This window comes from Chanos chanos, chromosome 4, assembly GCF_902362185.1.
Source record: "Chanos chanos chromosome 4, fChaCha1.1, whole genome shotgun sequence".
NCBI lineage: Eukaryota > Metazoa > Chordata > Actinopteri > Gonorynchiformes > Chanidae > Chanos > Chanos chanos.
This window is the reverse complement of record NC_044498.1, coordinates 47,201,036-47,215,471: the sequence shown is the minus strand read 5'-3', so window position 1 is coordinate 47,215,471 and position 14,436 is coordinate 47,201,036. Positions and strand designations below refer to the sequence as shown.

Here is a 14,436-nt window from a genome sequence, read left to right as displayed (position 1 = left end):
TCTTTGCAAAATACAAGTAAAATCTGACATTTCATATACATTCCTGCTTTATATTTTTTTTAATATATATATCTTTATTTATATATATTTATGAAGCCACAAAGTAAATACTATTTTCTTTGCAACAACAAAAAAATAAAAAGAAGCTTACAGTAAAACATAAAAAAAAAAAAAATGTATCAAGTGGAATAGTTGTTCTTTTTTTTTTCTTTAATGCTTTCATACTCTGTTGTGATCATGCCCGCAGAGTGGACACAGAGTTACTGCATCCCCTCCAGAGCGGCCAACCTTAAGACTGCATTTGAGGATCACACATGTGTCCAACAAGTTTATTTCAGTTTCATCGTCTGAGGTTTTGATGTCGTGTTTTTTTTTGTTTTTGTTTTTTTTTTTTCACTCTCTTTCACTTTTTTCAACGAGTCTGTTCTCTGCCGAGCACAGGAGATGAATGTTTCTGATTCATTCAGTGCAAAATAAAGAGTTGTGCCATAGTATCTCTTTATCAAATGAGGCAAATACCAACAGATTTAAATCAAAAATTGAACATCAGTAATACAAAACAAGGCCCGTTTGCATGACCTAAAAGATGCACAGATTCCGAGATCTGACGGTTCTGTGCACGTTCTCTCATGAGCAGTAGTACCGTAAAACATCGAAACACACGTAGAACAAAAAATAAAAAAATGAAAATGAATGGTTGAAAAAATAAAGATCATATTGGGAAAAAAAAAGAGAAGAAGTGAAAACTAAAGACAACAGGAATATTCATTTGTCTGATTTCTGTGGTGTTTTTGCCAGTGTCAGCTGATAAAGAGATCCAAGCTTAAGATGGTATTCCACACCTACTCTATTTCCAAATCCATTCAAACACAAGTTCACAAAAAAAAAGAGCTTTTAGCCTGGATTCAGTCCATCATCTGGAACAAGTGACCTTACAGAAATTAAAAGACTGTTACTTTTGGGGAAAGAAAAAAAAAAGATAATTCATTTTAATTTGCAAAACCGGAGAAATGTCAGAAAGGTAGAACTTCTGTGAATGTATTAATCACACTGAAGGTCAAACACAGAGGATAAATGGACTGAGAACAGGCTTTTGTGCAATTTCAGACGCAGTTTGTTTCTTGTTAATCTTTTGTCAGTCTCAATGAATAAGTTGAATGAGTTTCTACTCATTGTGTATAAGACCCAAATGTTGATATTATTCTTAAAGATCCTTCTCCTGAAATGATACGTATTCATTTGCTGTTTCCTTATTTATTTGTTTGTAAATGACTCTTTCTTGTGGCTAAATATACTGAAAGGTTTTTCGGGGGAGCAAGCTGATCTTGTGCTGACACCTGTTTCACCTGTTGCCTTAACCACGCTATAGAATTTATCTATGCAGTATAAAGACTAATAGAGACCTATTCAACTGAATTTAGAAGTTATCCTTCATTCATCATGATACCAAAAGAAAATTTCAAGTGATGTTCTACAGTCTATTAGGTGTAACACTACTATTTGTCTTAATTTAAACATTTCCCATATAAATCATAATAATCAATGTCATCTCTCTCCATAACCACTAACAATAAACATTCATTCATTCATTGTTAATTGATCAAATAGCTTGCACCAATATTAAATCTTAAATTTACATTGCATTTCAATCTCGATTCATTTTGTATTTATTTACTGTGCAAATTGTCACCAATTACCACATGTGCCAAAATTTTGATTGGGTTGACAGCTAATATGATGTGTCTAATAAAACAGGTTTACATGTGTATACTAATTGTGTGTAGTGTGTTGTATTTGAGAGGCAGACAGGCAAACAGGCTTTCCAACACTGAAGAGGCTCCTCCCACACAACCACATGACCTCTGACCTACATCATTTCAGCTTTTCCAATCATTCATAGTCCTAAGACATATGTACTGGTAAATATATTTTGTTTTATATCGGTTGTTATGATTCTAACAGTAAATAATAAAAAAAGGAGTTTAACAGCTATGTGTGTAGAATGTGTTGTGAGCAATTGTTCCCCTGTACATGTTTATTTGACTTTTGAAACAACCAATGTCGAGACTTTGACCTTTCACATGAAATCAACACTATAATTTAAGATAAAGGTGTTATGTCCAGTTTAGCCCAGAGTAACAGAAAATACATCAAATATGAGGCTGACATATACACACACACACACACACACACATACACACACACACACACACATGCACACAAATGCACATGCGTGTGTGAGCGTAGTCAAGAAATCTCACATATATGTGTCAAGATACTTCAAAATGGAACAAATTTCTTCATAAATACAAAAGCAACGCTTGAGGAAAGTGTGAAAGTGCTGGCGAGATCATTTTCTCAAAGCAAAAACTGGAGACTAAAGTGTATTTCGACACAAACATGTCCATTATTTCTCATAAACATCATGCCAGACTCATAAGGTCATCAAAATAATGGAATTGAATGAACCAGTTCAGTTTTCATACATACGTGTGGATGATCATAGAAGTGTATGTGTGTATGCGTACACACACACACACACACACACACACACACGCTCACAAAAGAGAAGTTCAGCTTAAACATAAGTTACGATAACTGCTAGAGACGAGGTCTGCTGACGTTAAGCTAGGACTAGCTTACAAATGCGTAGCATGCTTATACTGTGTACGTTGCAAAAAAAACCCAACAAAAAAAAACCCCAACAAAAACAAACTAAAAAAAAAAAAACCAACAATTCACGACCAACAGTAAGTGTCTAAAAGCGAGGAAGACATAAACATGGTGAGCTAAACTAACCTCTGTCTGCGGTCACAACCCTTTGGTAAGGATGGACTCGCATTTCATGCCTTCGAACTTTAGTTGCCACTGCACCTGCTTGGATTGCAATAATATCATCGAAAACAAAAACAACAACAACAAAACAAAGATTAGATCATTCAAAAAACTACACAGTTCCCATCAGATATATCAATTTATCAAATCAAAGAATAATTTTCAGATCTGTATTTGACCAAACTTGTTTGACAAATTATGCAAATCATTTAAAAATACAAGTTAAGGCACAAATAATACTTTTCTTTCTTTCTTTTTTTCTTTTTTTTTTTAAACTAGCATATTGTATTTGTAAAAAAAATCATCTGTGGTCATATTCACCCCCAATGGAGTGGCATTAACCTTATGGTTCCATGGTTTCATGTTGCTAGGATACAGCATGACGGACATTAGTGACAAGCATAGAGGCACATGCACAGAGGGGAGCTTTACTAGCCACATAATCTTGCATTGGAGCAACAGGAAGTGCATGTCTCAAGTCCTATTACTTAAATATAATACTGATACACTCACTCTCTGGAGGAAAAAGGCACAGAGAGGATAGCATTTAGGCACATTTGCAGTAGTAAAAAATAAAACACTTTTCACTTTTTTTTTCTGAGGAAAAAAAAAAAAAAGAAGATAAAATAGGAAAATGGCAAACAATGAATTAAGTGATTAGTAAAGCGAGACAGTGTTTGATTTTGTTTTTTTGTTTTTTTGTTTTTTTCAACTTTTTTCTCTTAAACCAGAAAAGAGCTGTCAGTTAAACAGTCCTGTTATAACCACATCATACATATAAACGTGTTTAGGTCGTAGTGCACAGATATATGTATGAGTTTCAGAAGTAGTGCCTCTCTAGGCAAACAAATGACCAGTGTAAATGTCAGTAAAGTGTGTGTGTGTGTGTGTGTGTGTGTGTATCTGTGTGTCTGACTGACTGCTAAAGGGTCCACACTCATAGTTCAACAACGTTCAGACAAGGCAGCTGTGAAATAAAAGCGCATGTGTGTTAACACTCAGATCGGATGAGGGGCTCAGTAAGGATCCTGGGAAACGCTTTTAGCCTTTCGTGGGGAAAGCCACACCTATAGAATAAAGGAAGGGAACGGGAAATTAGTGCCAGGAGAGTCTGTCCTCTGGAAGCAACACACACTAACATGAGCCATACTTCCAGAGCCATTTTAGGACAGTCCATCCACGTTCATTCACCAACAGAGTCAAACCAAACCTCTCAAACGGCAGTATTCACTTGATCGAATGACCACGTGGGGCGGTCTAATTTCTGTGCGTGTGTGTGTGTGTGTGTGTGTGTGTGTGTGCACGCGACAGATTCCCCTAAAATGGCTTTGAGACTACAGCCAAGCCTCTAACAGGTGCCCCGTCGCCAAACAACTCCACCAACCCCTTGAACACGTTTTTTTTTTTTTGGGCAACCCCCCCCTTCCCCCCCATTCTGACCCCCACTGACCCCTCACCGTCCTCATGTTAGCCCTCCCGATGCCCCCCCCCGCCCCCTGCCCAAAACCCCAGTCAGAGACGGGGGGGGGGGGAGGAAGGGGAGGCGTCCAGAAGAGAGCTGTGCAGCAGTTTGGGGCTCAGTGCTTTTTTTTTTTTTTTCCTCCCTCATCATCATACACACAGATTAAAAAAAAAAAATGATCACATTAATCATAAGAAAAAAAACACCAAAACAAAAAAAACAATTTGAAAACAAAACGAAACGAAAAAATGAAATCAGACAAGAGATACAATTTTCAGTGGAAGCAGACGCTTAAAATGAGGTGGAGGAGGAAGCCTCCTGAGTGGGCTCTGGAGATGAAAGGAGCTGTTCTCCGGCCAGTCCGAACGGTAAGGGAGGGGGGTGAGGGTGGGGGGGGGGGTAGAAGAGGAAGGTAAGGGGGGGGGGGGGGTGGTAAGGGAAGAGGGAGGTGTCTGCAGAGTAAGGAAGGAGAAGGTAAAGGGTTTTGGAAGGGTAGCTGGGTGGGTGAGGGTGGGGTCAGATGTGGAGGGGGGGTGGGGGGTGGGGGGGCTGCTTTAAAAGGGAGCCCGGCCCGTGGGCTCGCCGCGCTGCAGAGTGATGGGGAAGTGACAAGTCTGAACGCCCAGGTAGACGGGCAGCTCTTCGGCCTTTGAGGACACTGTATAAGGTTACACAAGAGAGAAGACAGGATGAAATCCTTCACTTGACTCCTCCACGCCACTCCTCGTCTCCTCTCGGAGTTAACACCCCCCCCCTCCCCCACCTCCCTCCCCCTTCCCCTTCCCCTTCCCCTTCCTCCCCAACACCGCAACCCCAACCCCAACCAATCCCCATCAACTCAACAAGTAAACCACACACCCCCCCTCACCCACCCCACCCCCCCCTCAGGAAAGGCACTGTACTGCACTGGGCAGAACCGGGCAGGCTATCGCTGCCTGAGCGGACGTGTGGATGGGATAGCGGCTAAACCCTACTACAGTTTGCCTCGTCGGACGCGGCGCTTTTGGCATTAGGATGCCTTTTTGTCATTGTTCAACTTAACACCGTGCCTCTGGGAGCAACCCGGGATAAACGGGGAGAGTGCTGTTTGTAACACGATATTTATAATCCGCTTTTCTCAAGTGCCTTAATGAGGCCGTAGAGCTTGTGGAAAAGCTAGAGTCTTTGAGAAACAGAAAGAGAGAGAGAAAGAGAGAGAGAGAGAGAGAGAGAGAGAGAGAGAGAGAGAGTGAGAACTCTCTTATAAATCACAGAAAAAAGACAGCCGAGCACTTAACAGCTCCACCATTTATGCACGCGTTTTAAAAGGATTTTTTAATTTTTTTTTTTTTTTGGAAGAGAGAAGAAGGGTTTTATGACACTAAATGGATTATATGGGAGAGGCTTATAGAGTGTTGTTTTCGTTCCGTTGATGTTGATGTTTACTCCCAGAGGTTGTAGTTTTTGTGGGACTGAGGGGGGGCAAAAGAAAAAAGGGGGGTCGTATCTCTAGAAAAGAGTATTCCATGGATGGGAGGTAGGGGTGGGGGTTACGGGTGGAGTGAGATGGAAGGAGATTTTTTTTTTTTTTTTTTTACGAGGAGTGACGCAGGAGCAGGGTGGGTGTGGGGTTCCACTGCCCGTGTGGGGGGTGGTGGTGGGGGGCGGCGGGGCACTCGCAGGGGCAACCATGCTTACCTAACACCCCGCTGGAGTCAATGGGGTACTCCAGAATGGAGGTGGCAGGTGCCAGTGTGTAAGGGTACTCGTAGGGCGCGGCGTAGATCAGGCCCGACTCCGGGCCCGGGGGCACCAGGGTCGCGGCCGCCGGGTGGGCCGAGCCGTTGGGCATGACGGTCTGGATCTGGCGGATGAGAGGCATGATGGTGGGGCCGGCCGGAGTGGGCGTGCGGAGGGCGGCGGGCGGCAGGACGGGCGCCGGGCCGGTGATGATGCGGGGAGCCTGGGCGCTCGCTGCAAGAGAGAAGGCAAGGGCAGCTGCCGTGAGCGGAGGAGAGAAAGAGAGGAGGCAGGGGGAGGGGAGGGGGGGAAGGAAAGAGAGGAGGAATAAAAAAAAAAAAAGAAGAAGAGATGGAGGGGAGAGGATGTGGATAAAGAGAAAGGGAAAATAAAACAGCAGTTAGTACCATGCACAGGCCACACCTGACGCATACATAGCAACGTCATATTAGTCAAGCGTCGGGCGAGAGGACCTTCCTGTTATTAGTCAGCCAGAGACACAAAAGCATTAGCCAAGCTTTCTTTCTTCTCCGGAAAAACCTTCGTCACGTTAACAATAGTCTGTTGCTCAGAGGAGGAAGACACTCTTTCTTTCAGCGGTGCTATTTCAGTTTAATTAAATCAAAAGAATTATTTTTGACAAAAATGAAGTCGATACAATGCAGTATTAAACATAGTTTAAAACTAAAGCGAGGGATGGAAGTCCACAGTGACGGTCAAACAGAGAATACCAAAGGTGAGATATAGAGTGAAGGGCTCGTTCTCCCCTCTTCAGGCTGAGCTAAGGCCACTGTAGGTCAGCTGCACCCTTCAGCAGTTTCACTTTAAAGGCAACAGAGAACTTTGCCGAATGGTTACAGAGCTTTACTGAGTATAGGGGTTTCTGGAAAAGCCGGCCATAGTATTACAGGTGAAAGTTTTATTCAGATGTTTAAACTGGGCCTTGGTCAAAACGGTTTGCTCTGTTTGTGCAGTGGTGAGCGGAGGTGACGTCGTGGCAACGTCGTGGCAACGTCGTGGCAACGTTATACTTACGTGATTTGATGTTGGCATCTCTGTAGGTGCCGTTAAGGATGGCTAGCTCCATCAGCTGCATCTTCTTCAGACTGTCTTCCCCCTCAGCCTTAAAAATAACACACACATACACACAGAAAGTCATAAATCCACACATATGCATACAAACACACACACACACACACATTACAACTGTTAGCTGGGTTTAGTATCACCTTCCACATGCATTAGAACTTAATAACTAATACAATGTATGAAGAGTAAAAAAAAAACTCTAACTCTAAAATGTTGGCAATGTTCATTTATAACATCCAAAATGGAGGGGAGTTAACTGAAAACTAAAACATAAGATCCTTTCATGTTTACATCGATTCAAGTTTAATCTAGATCGATGAGTGTGAGTGAAACAAAGCTGTATTATATTAATCAAAATTATTCACATCACAGCTCTGTTTGATCTCTCTCTCACGCCTACAGCAACAATTAATTCAAAAGAAAGTAATGCGGCAAGACGTCTCTTCAGCCTATCTCTGATTTAAGATTAGAGTTGTCCTCAGATTAGATAAACGCTAAGATGTATTTTCAGCCCTGTTACGGTTCCGCACTAGAACCCAGTGCTGAGAAAACACAGAACGTAGCCAGGGGCCAACTCCCACATGGCTTTGGATCAGAACGGTGCGTGGCTCAGAGCCTCCTCTGGATCTAAATATCAATACTTTATTAAGTCAACAGTGCAGTGATGAATAGTGGGACAGAAAGAGAGAGCTGAAATAAATCACTCTTGTCTTTATTTAATCAGAGTAATGCACGCTGTCCTTGAGTGCTTTGACTCGGTTCTCAGTGGGGCGACGGTGGTACAGTGTGTCTACGGCTGACTGCCCATGTCCGGGCTGAAAAATGAGCTGAGAAAGTTTGACGGTGCACGTTGTGCAGGCAGGTGTCCTACATAAAAGTGCTACAGGAAATGGCTCGTTTGAAATGTTTTTTGCCATCTCTCACTAGATTTAATCTATCTATCTATCTATCTATCTATCTATCTATCTATCTATCTATCTATCTGTCTGTCTGTCTGTCTGTCTGTTTGTCTGTCTGTCTGTCTGTCTGTCTGCCTGTCCATCCGTCCATCTGTCTGTCTGTCTCTCCCATCTCTCTATCTGTCTGTCTATCTGTCCTTCTCTTCAGGCAGTACATGAGTAGTGCCTTTTATCTGCTCTTGTTTGGACTGAAGTGTTGTACTGTGCTGAGGGCTTGCAGTAGTAGGTGTGTGCCTGTGAGTGGTGCTGTGTTGTCAGAAAGGTTTTTACAAACAGCACCACTACTGACGGTGCTTCTATTCACTCATGTGGAAGGACTGTTGAGCCTGACTGTCTGCTCTCTCTCTCTCTCTCTCTCTCTCTCTCTCACTCTCTCTCTCAGTCTCCCCCCTCTCTCTCTCAGTCTCTCTCTCTCTAACTCTCAGTCTCTCTCTCTCTCTCTGTCTCTGTCTCTCTCTCTCTCTCACTCTCCCTCTCAGTCTCCCCCCCCCTCTCTCAGTCTCTCTCTCTCTCTCTCTCTCTCTAACTCTCACTCTCTCTCTCTCTGTCTCTCTCTCTCACTCTCTCTCTCTCTCTCTCTCTCTCTCTCTCTCTCTGGTGCGTCTGGTAGTGGCTGGTTGCTCAAATTCGCACATTACCTTCTGTTATTACCCACAGAAATCTGAGCCCTTTCCTTTTCCCTACATGAAGAGAAGAGCATGTTACTCTTTCTTTCTTTCTCGATTTCTTTCCTTCCCCTGTTTTGCTCTATCCCTCTGTTTCTATGAGCCAATAACATTTTTCCTGCTTTGTCTTTGTCTTTGTTTTTTTCTATCTTCGTCTGTTGATCTTTGCAGAACGAATGATTTCTCTTCTATCTTCCACCACATCCTCATTTCTCTCCATCCAGACCTCACCCCCCCAGTCTCATTCATGCTTCTCTCTCCTCCATCCCACTTGTCTGCCTTGTCTTCTCTCGATTATCTGCACCTGCCTTGCTCATCTCTTCTCTCTGCCTCTTTCTCTCTCTCCATGTGCACTCTTTTCTCAGCTCCAGTGTTGCCGAAGGCCCTTCCTGCTTCCCAGAGTACGACTGCGCTTGGCCCAAACACACAATGGATCTTAATCTACAGCAGAAATCTGTCATCAGCGTGTGTGCGTGTGTGTGTGTGTGTGTGTGTGTGTGTGTGTGTGAGAGAGAGAGAGAGAGAGCGAGAGGGGCTGATATCAGTCTAATATCAAACAGTTCTCTGGGATGATAAACCTGTTAAGTCTGACTGCTTTTGCTTGCATCAGCTGCCATGCCTTTTCAAGTGTTTCAGACGCAGAAGCATTCCACAGCGCACAAACTCTAAGTCAATCTGCCAACAGTCTGTGTGTGAGCAAACAGGAGGCTGTCCTCACACACAACAGGAGGGTGCCCAGCTGACAACCGGTGGGCCATAACATCCAGAGAACACCAGAGCGTCTCCACCACGTGTAACAATACCCCCCCCCCCCCCAACTCTCACAACAATAACCATGATCATATCGCTAAAAAGGCAAAATATTTCTGTTAGACCTTGTCTCGCAGAATAGACAAAAAAAAAGAAAAGACTGATAAAAAGCCGTTTATTGGGTTTTTATCATAAACGCTCCAGAAGTGACACCCAGCAGAGGCAGAAAAGCCAGAGCGGAGCCCTCGGGGGTGCCTGTTTGGGTCAAGCAGCGTGGAATGCCTTTTATGTCCTCTTGCATAAAGAGGAATCGCTCTGGAGCCATTCAGACTGGGATCACAATGACCTTTGGAGCACAATAACTGCCAGCCTATTCCTCTCCATCACTGCCTGTCAGGCCAGCACTCTCCCTGTCTCTCTTTCTCTCTTACAACACCTCTTCCCCCCCCCCCCCCCCCCCCCCCCCCCATCTCTTCCTCCTTTCCTCTGTGCCCTTCTCTCTCTCTCTCTCTCTCTCTCTCTCTCTCTCTTTCGCTGCTATAGTGTTTTCTATTCCTCTTCAATCTTTATATGTTGCTTTATGAGTGCTGGATCGATTGGATTGTCATGTTCGCTGTGATGGTTCGGTAGAGTGGGATTTATCTGTGCAGCGTTCAGCTTTCTGCTGACATACGTCTGAGTAACGCAAACCCTGGCGTGTCTCTCTCTCTCCCTCTCTCTCTGCTTCTACTCCCTTTCCATACCTGTCTCTAAGTCTCTCTCCCCCTCTCTCTCTCAACTTCTCTCTCTCTCAACTTCTCTCTCAACTTCTGTCTCTCCTTCTCTCTTTCTCTACCCTCTCTCTCTCTCTCTCTCTCTCTTTCACACACACACACACAACTTTTCTTTCTCTCTCTCGCTCTCAGAACAAACCACTCACGTAATTGCTTTTACTGGCATATAAAAAAATATGATCAAACCTCGGACTTCTTTTGGTTTCACCCTGTTATATGACTGATCTTGTTAAGAGTGCTCTCACAAGGGCAAAGACATGAGGCGCGCCGGTCATCCGAGGCAAACGCTCTGATAGGTTGCTTGAGTGGGCTGAAGGACACAGAGGCGCCATAATTGGCCGAATGAAGACATGAAGGACAGGGGCGGAGTGGAAACCGGACGCAAGGCTCTCCAAGAATGTGTCCAGTTCCAGCATGCGCAGCTGCCGATTCTGAACCCACACCCACCCCCCCCGCTCTCTCCCGCTCCCCTTCAGTTTGGCAGAGATCCAAACCATTGCCTCATCCTCTCTTTCGAGCCCTTCCTGTCTTTTCACACCGCCTTAGGATTCCATGTTTTTTCCCATCATACCCCAGGGCTTTAGCAACTATCTGAAAAACTCACTTCCTCAGTCGCTACAGACACACATTTCTTCGCTAAATGCCTGTGATGTCGGTCGGGGGGGGGGCACTTGCAGCTAACGGTGAGCGGCCATTTCGGACAGTCGCAGGGTTCAGGCCTGTAATTTAGTGCGACTGGCAAGCATTCACGGTGGGTTGCTCAGCTAACAGTCCATTAGGAATCATCTGAATTCGGCTGCAGCTGTACGCAGATAGCAGAGCTGAATCCTCCCCACAGAGCCATCACAGAACACACAAAGAATCGTGAGCTCCGCATATTGCGAAAACAGACGCCAATTTCCTGTTTGCTTTTTCACAAACACACACACACACACACACACGCACACACGCACATACGCACACGCACACGCACACTTTGTGTGCCGGAAACAATCACGGGGGGAATTAGAGCAGTATTGTAAGTTTATGAGGGTAATTGAATCTTAATCCAATATTTATGGTAATCAGACTTGCCAAAGCATTTGTAATGGGCCTGCTTAATATGATGAACACTTGTTAAATGTGCGGTAAAAAAAAAAAAAAAACTACACTCCACGCTCGGTCGAAAAGTCTGGAGGAGCTGCTGAACCGAGAGGGGGTGACGTGCGGGTTATTCACACGGAGGAAAACGCACATCGATAACGCCCTTCACACAAGCATTTCTATCTATTTAAAACACGCTTAAAATCAGGAATGATCTTATTCGATGACATCTGCAACACTTCAAACCTCAAACAGCACTTACATAGACCCATCTTCCTACTGAGAATTCTTCAAGTATCTTCATATTACGCAACCTCACTACATTGTTCAGAGCTCAATGGGAGGGTATAGAGATGAAGTAAGAATCGGAAATGAGCGTAAGGAGAACACCCATATCTCCAAACACACACACACACACACACACACATACACACACGCGCGCACAAACAGACTGAACAAGGTAGATAAAATTAGACAGCAGGCTATTCTGAGAATGGCTGGAATGGGAAAGGCCTTTCCTGGATCTGTCAGACTCAGGGTCACAGGAGTCCAGGAGCAAGAGTTGAAAGACAAAGAGATAGAGAGAAAGAGAGCGAGAGAGAGAGAGAGACAGAGAGAGAGAGAGAGAGAGAGAGAGAAAGACAGGTAGCGGGATAGGGTGGTCTGCTTAGTGTCTCTAATTTTGCGAGACTCATATACACGTACGTAAGTGATTGTTTGAAATGCGTGTGTAACTTTGCTGGTTTTGCGTGAGTCTGTAACTCCGTGCAGGTATATTTGTAAGCGTGTGTGCGAGAGAGAGAGAGAAAGCTCTGATTAAGTACGCTTCGGGAAAAATCCAAAGTCATCTGAGAGGTGCGAAAACGTGGCACGTGCCTCCACATCCATGCTGATAATCTGGACCAGCTCCCAGAACTGCACAGGCACATGAAGCTCTCATGTTAATTGGTTTTGAAAGAGAGAAACGCCTGGAAGGTGTCCCCAAGTGCAGCAGGAGAGTGTGTGTGTGTGCGTACGTGTGTGTGTGTGTGCGTGTGTGTGCGTGTGTGTGTGCGTGTGTGTGTGTGTGTGTGTGTGTGTATGCGTGTGTGTGTGTGTGTGTGTGTGTGTGTGTGTGTGCGCGTGTGTGTGTGTGTGTATGCGTGCAGACAATGCATGCTAATGGAGGAGACCATGCAACATGGGCAATGAAGAACACTAATATACAGACATGAAGCGAGACAGCCGTCAGAGCTAAACATAATAATGAGTATAAAGGTACAAAAATATACGCACCAAAATGTACTAGCACTTATATATATCATGTAGTAGTATAACTACACCACACACACACACGCACACACACACACACACACACACACACACACACACACACACACACACTGCTATCGCCACGAGTAGTCGATAACATATAACGCATTAAATTAGCTCACTTGAGGTGCTAAATATCACAGCCTGTGGCCTATATAAGAGCTTAGAGAGAAACGCAGAGCCCAGTTATGACACTGACTCACTGAATTCACTGATTTCACTTGGATTCTCTTTCTATAAGAGGGTCAGGTGACTATGGTGTAATATCGGTTTGAAAAGGGAAGAGACAAAGGGAATACTTTTTTTTTTCTTTCTGGTGAAGACAGTGACTCATGAGTCATGTAAACAGCTTGAGTCTGCTTTTGTCTGCAGCTGAAAAGCTAAGCCTTCATTCTGTGTGACTCTCAAAAGCTTTCATGAAGGGCAATTAAAGTTTGAAATCAATTGTTAGCACTGTGGTACATTGGGGGAAAAAAAAAAAAAAAAAAAAAAAAAAAAAAAAGCCCTGATCCAAATTCACATTAACCAAGCAGATACTGAGTCTGAAACCTTGCATGGTTTCAAGTCGCTGTGTCTACCAGTCAGTCACAGTAAGAGACCGTGCAAGCAACAGAAGTGTGGCACTCACAAACACACACACACACACACACACGCACACACACACGCACACACGCACACACACACGCACACATGCGCACACACACATGCGCACACACACGCACACACTCACAGTGTATACGGCAAGACAAAACCAGGTACACAGACAGCTTAGGCAGTGAGGAGCTGCCATAGAGTGGGTATGCTCTTCACTGGCATTAAAAGAGGTGTAATTGGGGGGAAGGAAGTCTCATATGTCAAAATAGCTTTGAACTAAGAAGACTGTAGGGGGGAGAGAGAGAGAGAGAGAGAGAGAGAGAGAGAGAGAGAGAGAGAGAGAGAGAAAGAAAGGAACTGTGTTTAGCTAGCTGCACACCAGTCAGGACAACAGAGACGGAAGCTGTCTGACAGAAAAAGACTCGTACGTAAAAACACTTGTCTTTTCGGTATAAAAAAATTTGATCCTCCACCCTCGGAAAATGTAAGCAACAAACCGAGATCTATTAATCGACCAAACTGCTGGTCACGAAATCAAAAACAAAAACAAGACAAGAGAACAAAAAAGAAAAGAGAAAAAAGAAAAAAAACAAAACAAAACAAAACACCTCCACATCTAGTCTCTCATCCTCCTACAGGGCAGAGTCTGACTGGGCGACCGTCTGTCTCTGAGCCCTTCTGAAAAAAAAAAAAAAAAACACACACACATCTGAGTGATTTGGGTCTTTTAAAAATGCATGGCTTCCTTCATTATTCATCTTTTTTTTTTTTTTTTTTCTCCGACCAGACTGCTTCTTCGTTCCAAATCGTTCCATAAAATGAACTCCCCTCACAGTTCAAATGAAAAGCAATGTTAACCACCATTAATATCGGTGGATAACCATCTCAGCCAGCGTTTGCAAAATTTCAAGCGGTGACCAATCTGGGATTTTTTTTTTTGAAGTAAAGCCAAATCAGTTCACATCAGGCGAGGGGCTTCAGCTAAACAAGCACTGCATATTGGCCCAATACTGTGCTTGCCCGGTATCCAAATGTTCCACAGTCAGGGGTCTGAGGCTATTTCCACTGACTGTGAACCCCCTACAGACGATCAATGACTTTATGACGGAAAACAAACAGACCAGAAATCGAGAGATGCTCTTCACAGACCCGTAGTGACTGAGCTGAGTTTTTATGACAATTATATCCAAAATCAA

General features: G+C 43.9%; 1 protein-coding gene across 2 annotated transcripts in view; it reads right to left on the bottom strand.

Moving 5' to 3' along the window:
- Positions 1 to 3,876: 3,876 nt before the first annotated feature.
- qkib (QKI, KH domain containing, RNA binding b) overlaps positions 3,877 to 14,436 on the bottom strand; it is a 55,126-nt gene continuing 44,566 nt past the window's right edge. The window contains exons 5-7 of one of the 2 annotated variants that reach the window (XM_030771569.1): positions 7,052 to 7,139; positions 5,975 to 6,274; positions 3,877 to 3,902 (exon numbers count right to left, since the gene is read on the bottom strand). In XM_030771569.1, the coding sequence (XP_030627429.1) occupies positions 3,877 to 3,902; positions 5,975 to 6,274; positions 7,052 to 7,139 (414 nt within the window). Of the gene's footprint in view, positions 3,903 to 4,851; positions 4,956 to 5,974; positions 6,275 to 7,051; positions 7,140 to 14,436 lie in introns of those variants that run through there. The other variant, XM_030771568.1, reaches the window with a different exon arrangement.